The sequence below is a fragment of the Cyclopterus lumpus genome, chromosome 19, assembly GCF_009769545.1.
Source record: "Cyclopterus lumpus isolate fCycLum1 chromosome 19, fCycLum1.pri, whole genome shotgun sequence".
Lineage (NCBI taxonomy): Eukaryota > Metazoa > Chordata > Actinopteri > Perciformes > Cyclopteridae > Cyclopterus > Cyclopterus lumpus.
This window is the reverse complement of record NC_046984.1, coordinates 5,548,409-5,571,858: the sequence shown is the minus strand read 5'-3', so window position 1 is coordinate 5,571,858 and position 23,450 is coordinate 5,548,409. Positions and strand designations below refer to the sequence as shown.

Below are 23,450 nucleotides of genomic sequence, written 5' to 3'. Positions count from 1 at the left end.
CAATCGTCTCCACGCAAAGGACACATCAGCTCCGTCACATAAATTGCTCACAACTAATGACGTGTTGTTTCTGCATTTTGCTTAATTTGAACTATTTTTAGGCCGGGGGACGTAAGAACATAATTGGATTTGCAGGGCGAGGGAACGGCAGATGGGGCAGCCATTGTGTTAATCTGATGTTTCACACTCAAGCGACACAATAATTGTCCCACTTTCTCACCTTACATAGATTAAGTTGATTGACTAACACAGTTCAGATTTCATGGCTTATGTTACCTTTCTTCTGTGTTTAAAACACATTTGAAATGTTACTTAACAAAAGAGAAAAACAACATCATGTAGAAATAATATATGTAATATTAAAAAGTAACGTATTGAATATCAAATGTAATAAAGTATCAATGATACAAGTACTATTCTGAAGGATATGTCTGGACAGGTGACATATTTGGATTCATATAGGTGAGTTTAACAGTAACTACTGAGCACCGAGGGCCTCTGAGAGGTGCTGTTCCTGCTGTTCTGCAGTTTGATGTGCAAACTATGCCTCAATTATTTACAGTTAAACAGTATTTTCTTGTCCACGGCCACATAGAATATGCTTCATTTGCAGCCACATCATCAAGAGAGTAAATTACAGCCCAAGGAATAATTAACACATTGACATGTGGCAGAAGGTCAGAGTGATGCTTGCATGTGCAGCAAGATGCATAAATGTGACACCTATAATAATTCTTTAAACACGCTCACTCTAGTATGCAAAGTCCCGGTGATGAATTCTCAAAAACTGGTACGGAAAATGATTTAGAAGGACATCTTTGATTAAATGAACTGTGTGATATGATGTTTCAGGCAGACATTATACACCGTCACACGTATATATTTCTTAGATAATGCAATTAATGCATTGCATTTGATAATCGTTTCAAATGTTCTGAAAAATCTATGGCTTAGATAGTATAGTATTTAGTATAACAAACTGGGCCTACATCAACATTTTATTTAGGCTAAGTACAGTACTTAAAATACACAATGTAATAAAGTTGTACAAGGTAAAACCTTCATAAAAGGTAGAATTACTCAATTTATAGTTGTAGGCTACGTGATAAACTGACATCGGAATCTACCAAATATAATTTAGCACACACATTTTCAGGCTATAATAGCCAACCTATAATTTGTTCAAATGAATGGATATTAAAATGGGTGTACCCAACTTTATTTGGTAGCATTAACTGTTGACAGGGAATGTAATCACTGGTGCAAACTCGTTTATACAACGTTTGCATACATCTATTTATGTATGTAGTACGTATATGTATTTTAAAATCAGCAGCAATAAATATCGTGTATGATAGCAAAAAAAAAAATGCTACCGCCGTGTCATCACGAAACGTTGCGAAACCGTCGCTTCCGCTTTCCAGCGGCGGCTGCCGGGAACGCGCAGGCGGTGTTGAACGTCCCCTCGGTCCTCATTGTGCAGCCGAGGAAGCGTCGCAAGGTTTCAGACGACGCTGCTATGAAATGGCAGAAACCGCTTGTGTCGCGGAAGCTCAGAGATTAGGTTGCGCCGGAGCCACACGTGTGTTTTGCGATGACCCTGGCCTGCTAGTGTGAGGACAAACGGGAGAGTATCCGGAGGAAAAAAAAGGATTAAATAGTTGTTTTTGCTCCTGCTCCACCACCACTCCCCCACCCCCCCCAAAAAACGTCCGGGTTGTGTCTCCAGCAGGCAGCAAACGGCGACTGCGGGTCGACACTATTGGAATTACCCGGAGAGGGGTGAGCTCGACATATGTTTTTATTCTTCTTCTTCCTGTGAAACATGTCAGACGTGTTATTGTGAACAGTTAGGGGGGTGGAAACAGACACGTTTGGCTCACGCGCCCTACTGTGACTAGGTGTTACTCCAGTATACACGGTGACTACCACGGCAGGCAGGACAGGTCTGGCCTAACTGGTAGAAGGCAGCCAGACCGAGTGGCTACACCGGGGGAGCGCTGCGCGGCGCAGCTCTGTACTGCTAACCTACCCCATGCCAGTGCTACACACGCACACGTTAGCACAGCGTACGCTGTAAACTGCGAACCGGGTGGTGGTGTTTGGTGGCGTTGCCAGTTGCGAAAAAAGCCTCCAACTGCAACGCCGTGACCTCCAGTCTGTGTTCATCCCCCGGAGACGAGAACACCCCTCCGGTGAACCGAAATCCCGCATCGACGCCTTTTTCAATACCCCCTCCCTTTTTTTTTTAAAGCTAACGTATCGGCTCGCGGATATTTCCTGCTAAAGATGTGTTCTCGCACATGTCCCCTCGGAAGAAAGGGAGCTGGTTAAACCCGACGCGCAGTAACGCGAGCATCGGCGGGTTTACGCCGGTTGTTGTGTACTGATCTCCGTTAATGCGCTGACCGCTGTGCGCAGATGGGGTGTCGATATTTGGCTATATCCGCGAGGCTGCAGTGTGTGTGTGTGCGTGTGTGTGTGCGCGTGTGTTTGCGACGGGAATGGCGTCACATACCTGCGAAAGGTGAACGTGAATATGTCGAGCAGGTTGATCTAATGTAAAAGGGTTTTGTAATCCATCAGATTACCAGTGATATTTCAAAACGTGATCTGGGGCTATTTATTAGAACGGTCTGATTTTTATTATTTATGAAAAAAGAAAACAAATCTGGTTTGACGGTGACTGTCACAGGTTGCAGCTTGTGTGTGCGTGTCTACTGTGTGCATCTTGGTTGGTGCTATCTGTCCAACATGTTTCCTCTAGTCACAGTTGGTTGATGCAGCTCCCAGACTGCACTGCACATTGCAAGTTTATTTTTTAAACAACCTGCCAAGAGAACAGCAGTGGTCAGCCAAAAGCACCAAGAAATCTGATTCCTGCAGTAAAAGTAAAAAAGTAGCCTTCAGAGATGAAATCGCGAGTCCTGTCATTCATATCTGGAGGTCTTATGGGTTGGTACTGAGATTTTGGGGCCTGTGACTTGTGGATATTGGGTAATTTGTAAGTTTCCCAATAGTTAAACCACAGTGCCAACAGTATCAGGGTTGTTGAATGCACTGTTGAGTGTGACTCTGTGGTACTCACAGTTTTACCATAATTTGCTTGTGTAAATGTGTTCAATATTTTAAAAACCTGGTGGCCGATAGCGGCCCTGGCGAAACGGAAACGACACGGCACGCCACACTTCATGGGTGAGCGCAAAGATGGTTTCTTTGAGAAATAATCGTCCACCCTCGCGCGTCATTCCTTTCTGATCATGTTCAAATCCTCCCCGATACTTCATTAGTCATGTTCTGCAAATATGTGTTTTGTGCTTGCGCCTGACGTAGCTGTTCAAACGAGGCTTGCTATGAAGATTTGCAAGCACAAATCGATTCGTGTATATATCATGCATGGTGACATTAATGATGTTAATTGTGCGCCATGGCAATGTGGCAGTCTTGTTTTTTCCTCGTATCTGTCCATATTGCTATTAATTTCAGTCACGAGGGGGGGGGGTTCCCTCAGACCCTGTGCAAAAAGCCAATGGGATTGTTCCATTGGATTTTAGCTTATTGCAGAAAAAACAAGTTTTGAAAGTAAAAACCTACTGTTGTGCTGCGTTCACACCAAAAGCGTTGCGAATATTCGCGAGTTTACTCGCCTGACAAGTGGTGGTTTATTCGCTTCATTTGTGCCTAAGAGGGGGTGTGGCTTTACTCCGTGCAAACAGTTTTCATTTCCGCTATCCACCATGGAAGAAATGACCACTATTTATAGTTGTTGTGGACATCCCACAAACGTCGGAACATCAAACGCCCTCGTGTTTGGCTTCATAACATCACCCGTAGGCTCACACAGCTCGGTGAATTTCGCGACTACGTCTCGATAACTGCTGCTTCCAGCGCTACTAGAGTAGCAGCGCTGCGAACATTCGCGTAATCCGCGTCTGTGCATTGACTTTGCATGGGATCTACACCCGTGAAAAATTCGCACCGCTTTTGGTGAGCACGCAGCATTAGGCTATGAACAAACTACACAGTCTCACAAGCACGCGTAAACACAACGAGGCCGTGAGGGCGGACTAGTCAGCGAGATGTCGTTTCGTACTCTTATTCAGCCGCCTTGTTTGAGACAAAAAAGGAAAGTTTTGTACATGCTTTAAACCCATTAAAAAACAACTTGGACAGCCTACAAGGTCAGTTTTTGTGTCTTGTTTTACGAGTAGCACATTAGCTAAAATTGGGCTCCGATTGTTGGAAGGACACGCTTAAATAACCCCCCTAGCGTCCCTCCAGACTATCAGAATAGAAGTGTTGTTCACCGTATTCATTGGCACCGATGTGCGGCCCATAATGTGCCCCTCATGTGCTCTTATCAGCGGTCATTACTTGGCTCAATGTGAGCAATTCAAAGATAATACATAACCCTTCCAAATTGCTTGTGGACTGGATCTCGGTCAAACCTCGTTGGTATGCGAGTCTGGCCTGTGAAGCGTCTGTATTCACAGTGAGCAAGACCAGACCTGTGATGGCTAGATGAGGTACAGGTTGACTCCCAGCAGAGCTTGTGTGATGGACGGATGCCAGGGAGATAATGGTGTAAATCTGGACATGATTGCAGAAGCAAATGTGTGTTCACCTCTACAAATGTTTTGCCGCGGTTCTTTTCCGTCCGTTTTTGTTGGAGACATTATTTCCCGGCGATTTTAAAAATGGCCGGCTATGACAGCTGTAGTGGGCGGGGAATCAAAGCTGCAACTTTTGATGCCGACATATCGAGAAGGATTATCAGTAAATCGAGTTGACCTATGACCCCCTGAAGGGGGAGGGTCACGGGATTGTACAGATAAAGTGTAGTTGTGGGGCCGTCTTTTGTCCTGTTAAATGACAAACCTCATTCTTTCTGTTTTCACCCTGGTTGTGTAACATGCCTCCTAACGGTCTACTCGGGTTGACAGTCTGACACACACCGTCGGCCCGACTTCCAAAGCCAGCCACAGATCCTCCAATCTCGCAGTCCCTCTGATATGTGCTGTTCTGTCTCCAAATGGAGGGAAATCATGTCACACCGCGCATTGAAGCCTAACATCAGTTTAGACATATTCTGCAGTGCTTAAATACGCCTGGCCGAACACGACGGGAGTTCTCTGTCTCGCTGGGCCGTACTTTTGACTTACTGAATGACATTTTCCAAAAAGGAGTTATAGAAGTTCTTTGCATTTTATTTCTGGTCCCTTGGCCATTGGCTAAGAGAGGTTGACATTTTTTCCGCTGCTTGGTGGATCAGTCTAGAGATTTGATGATATTCGCCGTCAGACTGAATCACATGGAAATAAAGGGCCGTGAGGACATTATGTATCAGGATTAATTTAGCAATCGTAATCGGGCAAATCAATTCCTGCAGATTCGGCACAGCGGGGATGTAAACTCACTCGGAACAGATTTAGCTTTGTTTCGTCCATGCGGTGCCGATAAAGATCAATTGTTGCACTCCATTGAGTACATATATACTCAATACATTCCAGGGCTGACATTCATTACTTACTGGAACTACAAAAGCTGAACATCGTGAAACTTTTTGTGCATGTGTAATTGACCCTTGAACGTAGACTAGCCAATCATAGCGTAGCATTGGCCAGGTTTGAAAACTATCTGGCTGTGTGCTCCTTAGACCCTCATGTGATCAATGACGAGCTCCTTCAGTTCACAGGCTGGTTATGTGGAGTCGGAGCTGGTCCTGGTTAAAGTAATACTCCTGTGGAGCTAACATTAGCAGAGTACGTTAGCACATGCTAGGTACTTTAGGTTTATCTACTGTACATGCGTGAGGGCTCAGTCGGGTTCTGGTTTAGTGGAGCGTAAATAACTGGTTGGTTTAGGGTCCAGTGAAGCATCTCAGAAGACGACTGGTTGGTTCAGGGTCTGTTTGTTTGAGTGCGTTTGTTTAGTGAGCTCTCGATTCTGTGGAAGTGCACTTGCATATATCTTTTTTTCTTCTTTTTTTCCCAAATCTGGCACCATGTCTCTTGCTGTTAGATAACATGACTGAGTTCCGGCTCCTCTGTGAACCTTTCATCCATCCCCCATCAGCTGCAGACTGTTGTTGCGGTTCTCCGGCGGGTGACGGGAGATGATTGAAGGCGGGAGAGCAGAAAGCAGATTAGAAGAAGCAGAAAAGGATAAAGCACAAGAGAGGAGGTGGCACAGGTGGATGCGAGCAGCATTTGAGGGAGAACGCTTTTCTGGCCTACAAAGAGGAAAATGGGTGTGAACAGGTTTAGCAGCGAGGAGGAGGAAAACCTCGTAGGCTAACGGATACTGAAAGGGAGGGAGGTGGGGTAGTCAGCGGTAGTCAGAGAGATCCAGAGGTCGGTGGGGGTCATGTTCCAAGGAACGTACAGATATCAGCACAGACGCAACCTCCTCAGCGCAATGTTCCAAATCCTACTAATGATTCGTCGTCTTCAGACGCGCCATGAAACCCAGCTTTCCTGCTTCCTATGTGTCTCTCGGTCGGCCTGGGTCGTCACGGCGTCGGCCAAACCTTTTGGGGGTTATACAGTAGTCGTTATAACCGATGAGGTGGAAATAAGATTACATTTATACTGTACCATTATGCACCACACACACACACACACACAAGCATATCTGCACTTCAGTGGAGTTGATCGCTACTAGGGACTTGACAGTTCTTCAAGAAATACATGCACATTAGGGTGTTAAGCAATAATTACACGAGGCCCCCACATAATTCCAACCCTAGTAGTGCTTAATAGAATAAGTGAGTGATTTAGTGAGGTATTAAGCTTTCTGAGCCTGCACTGTGGGGCTGTTTAACGGATCTACGGTACATCCGCAAGTCCTTGAAGTTTCATTGGCTGTTGTCCTAAAGCAGTATTTCTCAAACATCACATTTTTATTTCAAGAACTTTGAGAACTTCACATATTACAAAAGTACAAAGTACACAGAATTAAAACAAGGTCATTAATTAATACGTGGCAAACTGCCCGTACTTTTCTGTAAACCTTTACGCTTCGCCAATAACAGGTCACGCTTGCGCGACGGCCAAGATTGTTGGCGACTCGCCACATCGTACCTCTGTGAGATCGGCTTTTCTGCTGTTGCGTCTCTCAAAACAAGATCCAAGTTCATCGTTGAGCATGAATTGCGATTGGCCTGCAACCCCGTTTCAAAGGATTTGTAGTGGAAAGCAGGCTGTGATTGTCCGATGGAACAATCTTGTTTACTTGAAAGCAATTTCAATTTTCTTTATTCTACTATTTATAAAAGAACAGATGGAGTCACGAAATGTTGTTGTTTTAATAAAAATTCAGCATGGACCATTTTGTTGGTGCTTGAACATTTTTCTTCCTAAGTGGGGCGTGACAGACAAAGTTTGAGAAGCACTGGCTTTGATGCTGGTTCCAGGCAAGCAACTCTCTTTTCTTGCCAATCTGGAAGCGTACATAAAATAAAAGCCTCCTCGGTGTTTCGGTAAATCCCTGCAGTTCTCATTCAGCGTGGACGTGTTGACTGCTGGCAGGCGGGTGTGAAATGAAAGGTTGATATGTGGTGGGGAAGAAATGACAACATCTCCTTCTCTTTACGCACGGCAGGTCTTGAGAGGACAGCCCCACTTGGACGCCCAGTCATAGCGTTCGTCCAAGGCTTCACCATGAACCGGAACAAGCGCGAGAAGGAGTACTACAGCATCGATGTGGGCGATTCGACTTTTATGGTTTTGAAGCGCTACCAGAACCTCAGACCCATCGGATCCGGAGCACAGGGAATCGTCTGGTAAGTCGAAGGACAACAAAATACAAATTCCTAATGCTTTTTAAAAAAAATAGTGCCTTGAATTTGGAAAGAAAATAAATTGTGCTCGAAGTCCACTTGAACGGCATTTTCTGTTTTCAACTGCATTTCATGGTCTTCATCAGTGGCTGTGTTTTCTTAGTTGATGATTCATTACTTTGGTCACATGATGCAAACTGTGATATGTGGTTTTAAGTCTATTTTGTTAGTTGTTTTTATTTATTATTAGTATTATTATTTATGGCTAGAACCCTTAATTCATCAACGATGCATCACATTAGCAGTGTTTTTAAAATAAGAACTCAGCTAGAGTGACCAGAAAAATAGAAACCTGCGTGTGTGCGTTGTAGTGATGAACGCACAGATTTTGTCCATCTGCCTTTTTATGGACTACAGCTACCAAACAAATGAAGTGTCTCTGAGGTAGTTTTTACTTTCTTTCCTTCACCCCAGTTCAGCGTACGACCACAACTTTGAGAGGAACGTCGCCATCAAGAAGCTGAGTCGGCCGTTTCAGAATCAAACCCACGCCAAGCGGGCCTACAGGGAGCTGGTGCTCATGAAATGTGTCAACCACAAGAACGTAAGAGCTCCAGTTCTATGAACAGTTTCTGTTAATGTTTGTTTTTTATGTTCCTGTATATCTTTTTCTCCATGAGGGATGAGCTGTGACACCTACACTTTTTGGGTTTTTCTGGTTCCTATGGATACACGCTCACATCTGGGTTTAAATGCACGGGGTTGTTGCAGCAACAAAAGCCTCGAGGAGACGCTCTCCGGCTATTCGTTTACATTTGTGCCGCATCGGGCTGCGTTTCCCACCACCTCGCTCACCTTGTTTTGGTCGACAGATTACAACAACGCTCCTCCCTCTGCTTCTTTTTTTTTAATGCAGCTTTTTAAATGGGGGACTGTCCTGTTGTGGTTTATCAATGACACGCAGGCTGCTGCAGTGCCAGCCTTTCAGTTGTTCCTCCTTTGCTGGTTCAGGGGTGCGACGGCGATGACATTCGTTACAGCCCTTCGTCTCCCGTCCAGACTTGCAGATTAATAAGTTTTTTTTCTTGTTTTTCTTCGACAGATAATCGGCCTATTAAATGTATTCACCCCACAGAAGACACTGGAAGAATTCCAAGACGTGTGAGTGCAACTGAGCCCGGATAACATCTGCTCTCTGAGTGTTTGTAAAATTAATACAGGATGTGGCGTGCTGGGGGCTTAGATTATCTTTTTTCTTTTACTTTTAGGGGCTTGTGCAGCTTAGCAGGATCTCTGGTACGGTGTTATCCTGCCATAGTGCAGGGTGATGTAGTTCACGAAGACATACAAATTATAAGTGGACATGTATATACTCTTCCTACAGACTGGAATAACGGTTGTTTTATCTTAAATTAATATGTTCATAATTGATATCGCGGGCCTACTCTAACAAATTTTTTTTAACAAATAATGGTCCCGGACTGCAGCTTCTGCAAAGTTTTACTCCATATTCTACAACAATCACTTGGAATGATGGTTTTGCAACAAACATGATTAATGCCATCCTCTAGAAGCTCTGTCACACACACACACACACACACACACACACACACACACACACACACAGACCCACACCATACATGCATACATACATACATACAATGGCTAGCTCCTGTCTCGAATGTAGATAACTCATCCTTGTGATATACAATATATATACACACACACACACACACACACACACGCACGCCTGCAGGGCTGTGTCTGCTTGATTGGAGCTAAAAAGGAAGCTGGACAAATCATAGCCAAAGGGCTGTGAGGCAAACACACAGTTAGAGGATGGAGGATTTGTGTACCTGAATGCGTACTTAATTCACAGAGGGCCTAACAGTTATTATACAAATGTATAGTGTACGAAATATGTGTGCATGAGTACTTTCTCTCGCATACTTTGACAGCGCATTATACCCATTTTCGGTTTCCGAGGACGCAGAAGTCCTGCTTTGTTTGGTGCAAAGCTGCACGCTCTGTCACTAAGATGTTTTTTTTTGTTGCAAATAACAATCTGTCGGAAGGTCCTTACTCCGAATATGAGGACTGGAGGGACTGATGATCTAACAGCTGCCAGATAGCATAGCATCATCACTGTTTTTAGGAGTAGAGCCATTACTGTCACTTCCTAAATGTCATGGGAAATGAGTGCTGCGTGGGCAAGGAAATAAGAGTTGCTTTGCTTTTCGCTTTGCATACGTTTGTTTTCCACGGCCATCTGGAGACTACTGACAAATGTCCGGAAAAATCTTTTCTGCAAATAATAAATGCATTCCCTTTAAAAAGGGGGGGGGGGAAAGAAGGCAATGTAACTTGAAAAAACTGAAAGTCTAGTTTTTACTGTAAACAGCCTGTAAACATATTACATTTATAATGTGTTTGAATAGTATCACATAAGTCATAGAAATGCGTATGTAGGATTTTGCCTGTGTGTCTATGGGATTGCTTCACCCTCTGCGCTTTCCTTGCAGGTATCTCGTGATGGAGCTGATGGATGCCAACCTCTGCCAGGTGATTCAGATGGAGCTGGACCACGAGAGGCTGTCCTACCTGCTCTACCAGATGCTGTGCGGAATCAAACACCTGCACGCTGCCGGCATCATCCACCGGGTGAGGCACGCTGGTGCACACAACACAAGTCACAAGTTGTTATGCAGCTGTGAGGAGATAATGTACAGGTTGCAGTACAACGAAGAATACACTCATGTTCTCGTTCACTTTAAAACAACAGAAACGTGGACCTCGCACACCCTGACGCCCCAGCGGCCACACACAAAGGGTCCCTCTTGCACGCACATACGAACGAGCACAGACGCACACTTGCGTCGCGCTGTCAATCACCCTCGGAGAAAGATGCAGCAGTAGAGTGGCAGAGCTCCTCCTGCTCTGCCAGCCAGAACTAATGGAGCCGCAGGCGGCGCTAACCAGCCCCGCTCGCATCAGCACACAAAGCTCTCGTAAGGTGAACGGAAGCAGTATGAGATTCAGATCTCTGCTTCTCGTGGGCTTCGTCTCTGCAATGAGAGCTCTCTAGTCCTTTTTTTTTTGCATTTTATTTTGGCAGCAAGTCTGTGCAGAATTTTCCAAACCCGGAAGTGATCACGATAAAGACGAAACTACAGATCACGTATCCAACTATCTGCCAACTAGTCAACCTTAAACTGTCATGGCTGGTAATAAATCAACTGGCAGATGGCTATCATCAGTAAATTATCGCCGCGGGTACCAAGTCTTATTTATGATGTGACAACCATGTCATTTTAGTCACGACTCCCCTCAGAATAGAGAAAACACTTGACAGGTGGCTGCCAAAGACAATTAAGTCCCTTTTCACACATGCTGTCCATCCCTAAAATGTTCAGAACCCATTTCCTGTATGTGGACCATCAGTGTTGCGAATGAAAGTGGCAACATTGCGTCCCGCTGTTAAACAAGCCGATCCCCAGGGCGCCGCTGACGACGCCGTGGAGACCGCAACTCTTATTTACCGTTCAACATTCACGCCATATGTCACAAGAACATTGACACGAGACAGAAACGGCTCCTCGTCTGCCATGCCATCCCTGAATGTCGTGCATCTGAGTGCTGAAAGAGGCAAGTGTCAGGACACCTGCAGAAAGATGATGCTGCGGCTGATATGAAAGCAAACAGTTGGATAAAGATCAAATACTAAAACAATTCTAAAGGAAAAGATAAAGAAAAAGGTTTTCTGTAAGCCAATTCACGTTACGAGTTATTTCTTCCTTACACCTTTCAGAGGGGAACGTCCCCATATTGTACAGCTGTGCCACCTCCACTCTAAATCTGTCTTCTGACTCTCTCGCTCTCTGTTGTTGTCTGTACAGGACCTAAAGCCCAGCAACATTGTGGTGAAGTCTGACTGCACACTGAAGATCCTGGACTTTGGCCTGGCCCGGACAGCCGCCACTGGCCTCCTCATGACGCCCTACGTGGTCACCCGCTACTACCGCGCCCCCGAGGTCATCCTGGGCATGGGCTACCAGGCCAATGGTGAGTCAGTGGCGGAAAGCGGCTTCTAACCAATGGCGGTCAATGAGGAGCTGGCGAAGCTGCCGCATGGCCTTTCACCCCCCCCCCCTGGGATGTTTTTCAACACCTCACACACACTCTCACACTCTCCCTGTTCCTGTAAAGGTCACACTCTGGGGGGTTTGGCATCGGTGCTTTGTGGGGAACTTCCTGTCCCAGCAGTGCTTTAAGCATGCTTTTGATGTTTTATTAAGAGGTTGCCTATCTTGGGCGCTCCATACAGCCTGGTAGAAAACCCGCCAGTATGCATACAGGCTTCTGTGCATGCGTCACCTTCACTGGGACGCATCACAGTTACCGCAAGACGGTGAAAACGTTTTGAGAAATATGCTTATTGGCCACAGGCTTGCTTGGAAGACTGGCACCACTCGCATGTATCTGTTTGTTAGATATGTAGCTAGAGCCAGGAGACCGTTATTTAAGACGGGGGGGGGATCGGCTCAGCTCAGCTCAGTCCAAAGATAACCAACTCCCCCCTCTAATGCTCACTAATTAACAGTCTTGTTTCTTTAATCCATGCAAAAAGCAGGGGTGTGATCTTTCGGGGGGGGGGGAGGGGGGGTCATTTTATTCCACCCTTGGACAGAGCCCTGCTAGCGGTTCCTCCCTGTTGCCAGACTGTGTGCTAAGCTAAGCTAACTGCTTCCCATTGGTAGCAACCTTCCCGTGGTTCCCCAAAATGTTGAAACATTCTTGTGATGGAGACGTGACTGCAGTTTGACTTTTTTAGGTATCAAGTTAGCTGCGTAAGTCAGTTCAGTAAATATGTTTTTGCGTGGAGATTTTAAAACAACTCTGAGAATAAAATGTTATCCCTTCTTTGTCCCGACGCCATGAGGTGGGATACATAACAATAATGCTCCTGTTATAACACAACTCAGGAGACTCTTGTTAATGTTAATACCTTCTCATCCTCTGTCCTCCTGACCAAAAACATGCACCCTCATTTCCTGCTGACCTGTTGCATTCTTTTGCTTAATCTCTTCTCCCTCCTTTTTACGCTGCGCACATGTAGTGGATATTTGGGCTGTGGGCTGCATTATGGCAGAAATGGTTCGCCACAAAATCCTTTTTCCAGGAAGGGATTGTATCCTTGAGCTGCTTGCAGCAGTGTCTGGCTTTTCTTAAGGAACCGAAACGTCTCGTCCCTGCGCACCGTTTCCTTCTCATCCCACGGATCCCACGTCCCGCGAGCGGGGACAGATTCTATTTCTCAGATTTGCCCGACAACATTCGACTTGCGACCGTTTCTTCTTGCAGATCAACATCCTCACTCTCCTTCCTCAGCACCAGCAGCACTGTCGCTTCGAGCAGTCGCATAAACAAATGACACAAACAAAAAGCTCTCCCGTAGACGAGAACTAAACTGTCTGTCCTCAATCTGCTTCCCATATGTCTTTGTTGATGCCGTATCACCCGCATTAATTCTCCACAACATAATGCTGTTTTGTTCTAGACACATTCGTGAGCCTGGGAAAAGGGGATTATTTCGCCGCGTGGTTTGCAATGAACCTTTTGGCCTCACCGATAACGAATATTCTAGTTTTAAGACGTGCGACATGAGTTGCAGTGAGGATGCTGAGGAGGCATTCTCCGTAGACCGTGGCAGTCACTTAAAGAGCTCACGGTTCACTGACTGCACACGAAGCAGAACTGAATCCGGCTTTTCTTTGATTAGTTCTTCAGACACGTGCAGTATGCACAGGTTATGAGAGCCCCAAAGAAAAATGAAGATGATCGTGTTGAGTCCGCGTAGCTTTGTTGGGACCCTGACCCAGGTTTGAAGAGTGCACTCGACTGCATGCAACTCGTTTTTTTGTTGTTGTCATGCATCACACATATCACCTGGCACCACACCATGTTTTAATTTTTCCCCTTTGTTCTTTTGATTATTATTATTATGTTTTCCTGTCCTGCATGCTAAATAGGTGGTTTGTCATTTCATTTTTTCAGTTGATGTCTGGTCTGTTGGCTGCATCATGGCTGAAATGGTCCGGGGCAGTGTGTTGTTTCCAGGCACTGACCGTATCCTTAAGTTGAACCTCCATCCAAACCCCAAAATGCCGTCTTGTGTCTCGTCCTTTTTGTCTGACATCTTGTTTCACATCTCGTCACGCAACACATCGTGCACGGTGTGGACATTCATTTGAAGGGCAATGGACGCTTGTTTATTTCTTGATGGCAGACAGGTGAAGCACAGGTGCGATCAATATCACTAATGAACACGCCTGTGGTTTCAAAATGTGTAGAAATGTTTGTCATGGAAACGGTCGTCTTGTGATGTTTATTATCTTAATATTTAGGGGTGACAAACGGATTACTTTGCATTAAGAAGCTAATAGTCGCTTGAAATTCTAATATGACTTTGGTTAGTTTAAGTTAATATAGCATTAGCGATGGAAGCTAAACAATAAAAAAAAAAAGCATAATCTATTATAGTTCTATACAATTTAACCAACTGATATGACAAAGACGGCTGACATACTAAACGTTTTAACTTTGGTAATATATAAATATTTGAAAACTATTTGCTTTTTTTGTTCTCACAAGATCTCCAGCAGCCAGTTCCATTTCCATAAGACGTCTTCTTAATTTATTCTATGCACTGAAGACTTTAAATTCAGATATATGAGTGCCGAAGTATTTCACTGATTTTTCTTCCCAGACATGAAGATATTCATGGGGATTATAATTGAAACTGTTTTTGAAATGTTTATTCCATAACCCGAATAAGAACGGTAGTCTGCTAACGACATCATCAGCAAATCCAGCCCGTGTCTTCTGCTGCCATTTTTTATTCCCATAACTGTTGTTTAGACTTTTTCTTGTGCCGGCAGCTCGACACAAATTAAGAGACGGGGACTTAAGTTATATAGGAGTTATATTTCTGATTGATCTGTGGCATTCTGGATTTTGTTCATTTGAGATGGAACCTTTTCTATATTTTTATTTTAGCTGGGATTCAATACACTTAGTGGTCTTATGATTCACTCAGTCTAACTCATTTCTTATTTGTTGTTCTTATTTCTTCATGAAGGTGGGGGTTCACCTTCCGACATGAACCTTTTTCCTCTTGTTTTTCATTCAGTGTTCAGGAAGATGTGAACAAGGCATGTCTGTATGTGTCGATCTGTCGTTGTTACATCTGCATGTAAATGTGTTTTATGTCATCTGAGGTGAGCATCACCCGTCTCACCTAGCGTGCGTGCGTGCGTGCGTGCGTGTGTGTGTGTGTACCCCAGTCGGTTGGATTGGGTTCTAAACGAGCGCTTCAACCAGCCTTCTGAGTACAAACTGTTCGAGTTACACAGGTATTTTAGGAGCATATCCAAGATAGAACCACACAGTATGAGATGTAGCAACTCCATATGGCGCTCTCTTAATTATTCATCAGTTCACAATGCGACTCAAAGAGGACCGGCCCGTCTCTAGAATGGCCGCTCCTGTGGTCCAAACCCAGCCCGGTGCTTTTTTCGTTCTTAACACTGAAACCTAAAAGATATCGACCAGTGGAATAAGGTGATCGAGCAGCTGGGGACGCCGTCCCAGGAGTTCCTGATGAAACTCAACCAGTCGGTGAGGACCTACGTGGAGAACAGGCCCCGGTATGCCGGCTACACCTTTGAGAAGCTCTTCCCCGACGTCCTGTTCCCCGCGGACTCTGAAAACAACAAACTGAAAGGTAACGGACTCTGTTGTCGCTCTCAATGCTCATGAGATCCTCCCGTAAGAGGCTCACTGAATTCAGTGCCTGCTAAGAGTTCAAAAAGCATTTGGGGTGTAGTTCCTGTCCCACAGGTGCAGCAGTCGTCCAGCCTGAAGGGGAACCGTTTGTAAAATATAAATTGCGCTTTTCTCATCACATCCCGGAAGGCGCGGTGAATAATGAGGCAATCAATGTTTCAGAGGGTTTTGTGCCTCCATATGCTTCAGTTTCACTCATTGAAATTCATTTTTTTAAAGCTGGGGGGGACCTCTTTTTTGTTGATGTAGAATTTATCATGGGTGACTTTTTAAATGGCTTTTTTTAATTAAAAGCATAATGTAATAATTCCCTGGTGACCCGAGTGAGTTTAACCAAACCAAAATATGAACTCTCCCTCCGTGTAGAATCGGTTTGCGGTGCACTCGCTGGCTGCAAAGCCCAGGTGACAAATACATTTTCAGAGGCTGCCTTAAATTCTGCATTTATTACCAGAGCTGAGGAATTCACCTCTAGTGTGTCTTCATGTGGAAATTGAGAGGAGATGACGGAAACAATCACCGCTGTTATTTATGCTTCCTCATTAATTTAAAGAGGCAGGAACGTCGTCCTGGTAAAGTTTAAAGACGCCCTGTGGTGTTTGACCACCAGTAGAAAACACTGAATAAAGCTCTTTACAGTAAGCTCTCCCTGCTGTCTGGAAACCCACCTCCTTCTGAGTGACGTCCTCCTGTACCGGCCTCGCTCCAGCACTCTTTTCTTCACTCACTGATGCTCCATTCATTGAAGAAGCCTTCCACATTTACGTTATTTCAAATTAATCTTCTATGCCCTATATTAGAAAAAAATTAAATAGATATGCTCAACTAGCAGAGTGAAGTTACAATAATCGCAACACGATTTTGTGTTTTTTTTATAACACTTTTCTTTTAATGTGTCCAGCTCCAACATCCTGTTTGAGAAAAAATATGCATCACATTGGCAAGACACCAGAATGTAAACTCAAGTCGGCTGAAGCTTAAAGTTGACACTTTCCGCATCTCATTTCTTTTCAGCGAGCCAAGCCCGAGACCTGCTCTGCAAGATGCTGGTAATAGACGCGTCCAAGCGGATCTCTGTGGACGAGGCTCTCAAGCACCCCTACATCAACGTGTGGTACGACCCGACTGAAGTGGAGGCGGTAAGTACTCACTCGTCCCTCAAAGATACTAAGAGTATTTTTAAATCCAACTAAACAATTGTGACTCAATAAACGGCACTAAAGTTCTATGAAACAAAACATTCTTATTTATCATCTAAATAATTTCTAGTAAATATGTGGAAACCGTTAAACTCCACTTCCTCTTGACTGAAAACATTTGTGCTCAACATTGTTGCTTTCTCCCCGGCACGAACGGGCGCGCCAGACCTGATGGCACACAAAATAAATAATAATCCACAGATAATTCACACTTCACATAGAATCAAATCTCCATTTGACTCCGGGGGGGAGGTTGATGGATAACTCTTTGAGGTAGTTTTAGTCCAACGACAAAGTGTGTGTGGCATCTTCCTCTCGGAGAAGGGTTGTGCCCTCCGAAGCAGAACATGTCAGCTCTACGGTGGCTCAATGTGCCGGTGTGTTTTTGAGCCGGCAGCTCCTGCAGCTGAGCTTCCCCCTCTCCTCCGGTGTCGCCCAGGCGTTCACCTGCTGCAGCGTTTAGGTGAAGTGAAAACACGCTTTAATCCCACAGCAGCAAATGACTGCGACCCTCCGGCCTCGTAGTGAAGACGTGCTTAGAACCGGTCTTTGTACCTCAGAGGCTTCAAGTTCTGTGACTGGCAGCAGCAATAATGTACATGACAGCAACTCGACATGACTAAACCAAAAGGACTTTTCTCTATTGGAGCCTGAACATCATTTGCCGCAGTGTGATGTCTGTGTGTGGAGCTGTCGCTCTAAGTTTAGAAAAATAATATATATATATAATATCTTTATTTCTTTTTCAGCCGCCACCCGCGATCACAGACAAGCAACTGGATGAGAGAGAGCACACGGTGGACGAGTGGAAAGGTACAAAGGATCCTCTCTGGAAGGCCGACACGAGTGCTGTGCTTTGTTGCGTAATGTCGGCCCGTGCTTTGCGGCCTGAGGCATTTCATCTTTATTCTGGAATGAATATGAATATGTTTTCCTCTGCGTAGTCTGAATTAAAAAAAAAAGAAGAAAAAAAGTAGCACAGAATCGTACTTAAAAATTCAGAAAACCAACTGCATACGGCCTCCCTCGTCTTTTTTTTCTCTCTCTCTCTCTCCTCCATATTGTCGTCAATAAATGTGTCTCGTCTTTTGCAGAACTGATATACAAAGAAGTGTTTGACTGTGAAGAAAGGACAAAGAATGGCGTCGTCAGGGGACAGCCAGCATCCATAGGTGAGTGGAGTTCCTCGTCTGTGCGTGAGAGACTGCGTTGCATTGGATGCTCTTGGTTCTGTCGGTGAGGTTTATGGTCCACTCTTGATCCCTCACTGGGGTCTTAAGTTCAGCCCACCCCGTGCTTTCAGTCAGCTGACCACAGGCCTTCTCCTGTGTCTCACAGCACAGGTGCAACAGTGAGCAGCAGCGCACCTCCTCCACGTCCTCCTCCGCCTCCCCGTCAACGACGTCTCCCTCATGTCCACCGACCCGACCCCTGACGGCAGCCTGGAGACGGCCAGCGCCGCCGCCACAGCCCGCGCCGGGCTGCTGCAGATGACTATCACCTACACCCCCTCTTGGTCCCGGGGCCGGGCCTCGCCCATCCTGGTCACGTCTAAGACCAATCCACTGGCTCCCGGCCCCGCCCCCCTCCCCCCCACCCCTTCTCTCTGTGCTTGTCTTCAGTAGTGTAGCGGTTAGCCAGCTAGCTGTTTGAGAAATATTTTTATTTCTGAAAGGACAGATGATCTTTTTTTTTTTTTTTTTTTTTAAGTCAGTCTATTTTTTTCTTTTCATTTTTTTTTGTCCTAGCTGTAATTTATTGTGGAATTTCTTAATTTTTCAGAAACCTAAGATGATAAGAGAATTTTTATGATTTCACTACGTTCCGGTTTTGATGAACCGACAGTGAGAATTGAAAGAAATATCTGTAAAATGTTTTAATGTGATCTATTTTTCTGTTGAACGCCATTTTGTTTCACTTGTAAGCGACTGCTTTTACAACTTGCCATATACATGTAGATTGAGTTTGTACAGATTTTATGGTAGATGTAGATTTACCTTCGATACGAGTTTGCAGTGAGCTATTGAAACATAATTGAATTGACACATGTACGGTCTTAGTACTCCTCGTATCTGTTCTTATCTCGCACCATATGGATATTGTTTTAACTGCATATTACATCCATATGAACTGAGATCATTTAGATTTACTTGTAAGAAAGAAAACAAAGATGTATTTCTTGAGTCACGACTACTTCCTACATTGTAACATTTAATGAAAGTTTTATCATTTTACTCCTTCTTCACTTCCTTTTTAGTCACGATAGGATTTTCTCAGATATGATTTTATTTTGTACTTTCTGCATTTATGGGAGTGACAATAGCACAGTTGGGTCCCGCAGGATAACCCGGAGCTTTGTGATGCTTTTAAAGTACCGTTTCTTGTCTACAACAGGCTGTGAGACGTTTAGGAACCGGAGTGGTGGCTCTTGGAGGTCTGGGTGCTCTTTCACATTCTCCTCTGGCTCGCTCTGCCAGTGAGGTGCCGCTAAATGTTCTTTTGTCGTGCTTTGGGGAGGTTTATCCAGACGTGAGAGTCGTGCGAGGTCGTGAAATTGGTGACGGTGTAAGTAGAATGTTGCTTCAGTGGAGTCGGGAACCGTGATGTTGAGAAGGCAAGTGAACGTGTCGATGTTGGGTGTTGGTGATTCTGCAGCCTTGCGGAGCAGTGTGAACACATGTCCTGCTATTAGTAATGTGCTTTCTTTTTTTAAATTTTGGACATTTTGAGAGGGATTTTTTTTTCTAAAAGTTGGCCAAACACTACAAGTGAACCAGACTTGCCTGCAATTGTGTGAGAATTTTTTTTTAATTTTTTTAAAAAGAACCTCAAACTCAGCAGCACAACCAACCAGTCAAAAGAAACAGATTATTCTCACGTTATGCAATAATAGTGCCCATTTTGAGTGGTTTTCTGTTTTTGTTTGAGCGTGGAAAGGAAAAGTGCCTGTTGTCTGTCGTTCATTCCTGAGTATGTGGGAGGAAGCGTTTTCATTTGACGTAGGCGTTCATCTGGTTAACAATAGTCGTCTCCGTATCAAATCCATAACGTGTGACGGGGGTTGTAGTTCTCACAAATGTATTGTATATTTTTCTACTTGTTTGGAATTTTGGCCCTGGGGCTGGAGACTTGGGTGTCTCGCAGGGTGAGAAGGCGACGTGCGTTGAGACGAGTCATCTCAGAGCAAAGGGCAGATGTATCAAGGTCTTTCATCAAAGTAAGAACAAGTGTTTCTTTGCAGTGGCAGCAACCGCAATATAGGTTCAAACCAGTTTTATTTTCTTTGAGTACTAATTTAATGTGATGATTGTAAGAGAGATCAGAATGAACAGGGTGTGTTTCTTAAAGTTTTTTTTTTTTTTTTACTCCACTACCGGATCAAACGAAGCGAGCGAACTCTGCGACTGCGTCGTCGGTATTTGGAGCTTCGGGCCTGAACTCGTATCTGAGGGGCGGAGCCAAACACTCAGCGTTTCCCGCTTTCAACACTTGTGGCGTCGTGTAATGTTCTTTTTAAAAAAAAAAATATGTATTAATAAAACCAAGGAGCCCATGCTATTTTAAACTTCCCATGCAGCAATTGTGTTTGCTTTAAATGTTCACATGACCTGCAAGGAGCCCAGAACATGTCGTTAATAACGGGATGGTCTCTCAATTACTGTAAAGCACGATGGCGCCTTCTCTTTGTCAAGCTCTGGACTCTGTGTGTGTGTGTGTGTGTGTGTGTGTGTGTGTGTTTATGGGGTTGCGCCATACAAACTTAAGGATACCTTATCCAGTGAAAACCTGTAGCAGTAAATTGTTTTGCTACGAATCATCTGAGTTTTATTGTAAAAAGGAAGTTGTTACTAGAGCTGCAACATAAGTTCCAGAAAGTTTTAGTCGATGTATTAAATGTATTTGCCTTTTTTGTAAATGTAAATTTGTAGAATTTATTTCACGCGATACAAACTTCCCAGTTTACATCATTACCAAACTCACCGAGCATTTAACCGTTAGCGGTCAACACGGTTAACATTTGGTGTTAAAGGAGCGATGCGACAGTTAGCATTGAATACGTTAGCAGCTTCACCACGAAGCACACACACACATACACACACACACACACACACGTTAGCAATGGCTTTGTCAGTTAGCTACACAACAGGTAAGAATCAATATATTTGTTCAAGAACTCGTTTATGTGGTGCAACCCATTTAAATGTTGTGATGTGTAAAATGTCCACTCTGTCCACAACTAGTTTGAACTGAGGAACGGCTGCTCCGGCCCCGGCTCTGCTTTCTGTCCCCAGAATTTGAAAAGGGAAGGTTTTGGCTCATAAAGTGCAGCGGCATATTGGTACAGTACAAAACGAACTTCAGTTATTGTTAGATTAAAACTAACGCAAAGCAAACCACAGTGTTCCATCTGTAAAACACTGGTATGTATCCATTTGTCATATGAGCCCATCTGTCATATTTGCTAAAATAATCAATTTGAAAAGATCTTTTGTTGACTAAAGTGCTCTTCATTTCTCAATTGGACTATTTTGTTATGTTTTCTTCTTCTTAGGTTGTTGTTGCTTTTTTTTCTCCTCCTCTTTAAATATGATTACCGCATCTCTCCAAACGATGTAATTCTGATTTAAGTCTGCTTTGATGAACTACCTCACGCTGAATTTCTGCCAGTTCTTGCATTTCCTTAGTCGCCTGCAGAATTAGCTCTCGAAGACGTGTGAATAACAGATTCCATTATTTATTTATTTGAAAGTGTACTATTTGTCGGTTTCAACAGACTTCTAGTTTTGTACATTATGTATACTTCACCTAGAAGTAAGAGAATTGTTATATGTATTTTTTTTTTGTTCCTTTTTTCTTTAAACATCTTTTGGAGTGGGCGAGGGTTTTTATTTAATTTTAATTGTTTGTTTTTTAAACTAAATGTGCAATACCTTCAGCAAACTGTGCTAGTCGTGTGTGATGGGCCTAGCCCGTGTTAGCTGTCTCCTGAAGGTAAAGAAAATGTTTGGTACTGTCAATCCATGTTTTCCTTTTCTTTTTCTTTTTTTATGAATAAGATCAATTTGAGTTCTGTGGCTCGTTTCTCGTCATGATGTTACGTAATCGGTCTCACTCACCAAGCGGACCTGTCGGCCGACGACGAGTTCAGTCTCGACGCGGCCGGCAGGTTTTTTTATTTTGGGGATGTGGTAGGGACAATAATGTTAATAAACGCATAAAAGATGAGTGAATACCTACAAGAAATCATTATATGTATGGCGCTGGTTTGTTATGTTTGCTCGTGAATCCAGTCATGCAAGTAGTTTTAAGAATTCCTGGATCTGCGCGTAACAAAAACCGCAACCAACGAAGAAGTGCACGATTAGAATACATATGCACTGGGATCTGATGATGCCGCCCCTAAAAGAAACAAAAAAAATAATCATGTACTGCAAATAAAAAGAAAAAAAATACACTTTGATCTATGGTTGTATGTTTTTCTTTCTTCTAACCAAACATTGCATAATCCGGTACAGTTGAGTAGCATTTTGATGGCACTGGCAACAACAGGTCATTGTAGTTATGAATATGTGTGTGTATACATGAAATATATTCCCTTCTGTGTAACCTTTGCTAACTGGGTTTTTGTCAAATTTGCTACACACATCCAGTTGAGCTCGAGGAAAAACTGATTCCATGTTGGAGGTCAAGAGGTCAAGGCATCAGTCCCATTATCAATAATTCATGAGCTATTTGAGCATTTCCCGCAAATGTCTAATAAGCTAATTTTAATGTAGTGATGACATTTTGAAAAGACGTGTCAACTGCAAATTGTCTGTTTGGCGGCGCTGAACCGCAGGTAGAAACAATTATGGGGAGAATAGGTCAGTCCATTTCATATTCAGTCTACAAATATAGAATTAAAAAGCAGGATTCACTGTTTTCTCCCCCGTTTCATTGTCATGTCACAATTACTGATATTTATTTAAAACGACTACTTTGTTTCTTTGTCACCTTTTATTTCCATACATGTCCATTCATTGCAATAGTGGAAATCCATAATAAATAAGCACCATAGATAATCAGCAGAGCAGTCAGGAACATTCAGCCTTTATCATGAGACATTTATTAATTACCCGTTGGAATCAAAGCTCATCATATTGTGAGCTGGAGGATAATTACCTTGTAAACCTGTGCAATCAAAGACGGTAATGTATCAACATTGCCTTTGTGTTTCTTTATAAAATTTAAAAAAAGAACAAATACAGTCACATTGTCTAACCAAAAGCACACTTTCACTTGTAATCATCGTGTCGGGCCCTTTAAGAAATAAGTGTCACACTTGTGGACATTCTTCCGATTGGTGGACAGACATTATCAACAATGTAACCGCATGCAATTCCCGCAAAAGAGATATCTGCAACGCTTCATTTTGCAAAAGTATAATTAAGTGTGTAATACATCACATTGGTAAGTAAGAGGAGCTGAGAGCTGATAGCCGTCGGTGATTAACATTTCTTTCCCCGCTCTGGGAGTAGTTAACATTTCCTTTTTTTTTTTTAATTCTTCATAGCTGGTTTCAACAACAACATTACATTCACTACAAGGATACATTCAGAGTTCAACACTTCCATTCAATTCACAAT

General features: G+C 43.7%; 1 protein-coding gene across 2 annotated transcripts; it reads left to right on the top strand.

The window, feature by feature from the left end:
* The first annotated feature begins 1,411 nt into the window (after window positions 1-1,411).
* Window positions 1,412-22,285, top strand: mapk8b (mitogen-activated protein kinase 8b). Of its 2 annotated transcripts, none has more exons than XM_034558122.1 (12): window positions 1,412-1,782; window positions 7,603-7,783; window positions 8,255-8,384; window positions 8,883-8,941; window positions 10,303-10,441; window positions 11,677-11,842; window positions 13,835-13,906; window positions 15,381-15,563; window positions 16,640-16,764; window positions 17,574-17,637; window positions 17,919-17,996; window positions 18,168-18,363. In XM_034558122.1, exons 2-12 carry the CDS (start codon window positions 7,662-7,664, stop codon window positions 18,257-18,259), a joined length of 1,230 nt encoding a protein of 409 aa, XP_034414013.1. In that variant the 5' UTR covers window positions 1,412-1,782; window positions 7,603-7,661; the 3' UTR covers window positions 18,260-18,363. The 2 variants fall into 2 exon arrangements, with proteins under 2 accessions (XP_034414013.1, XP_034414014.1); XM_034558123.1 differs by having other exon boundaries at window positions 1,413-1,782; window positions 18,163-22,285.
* Window positions 22,286-23,450: the final 1,165 nt, after the last annotated feature.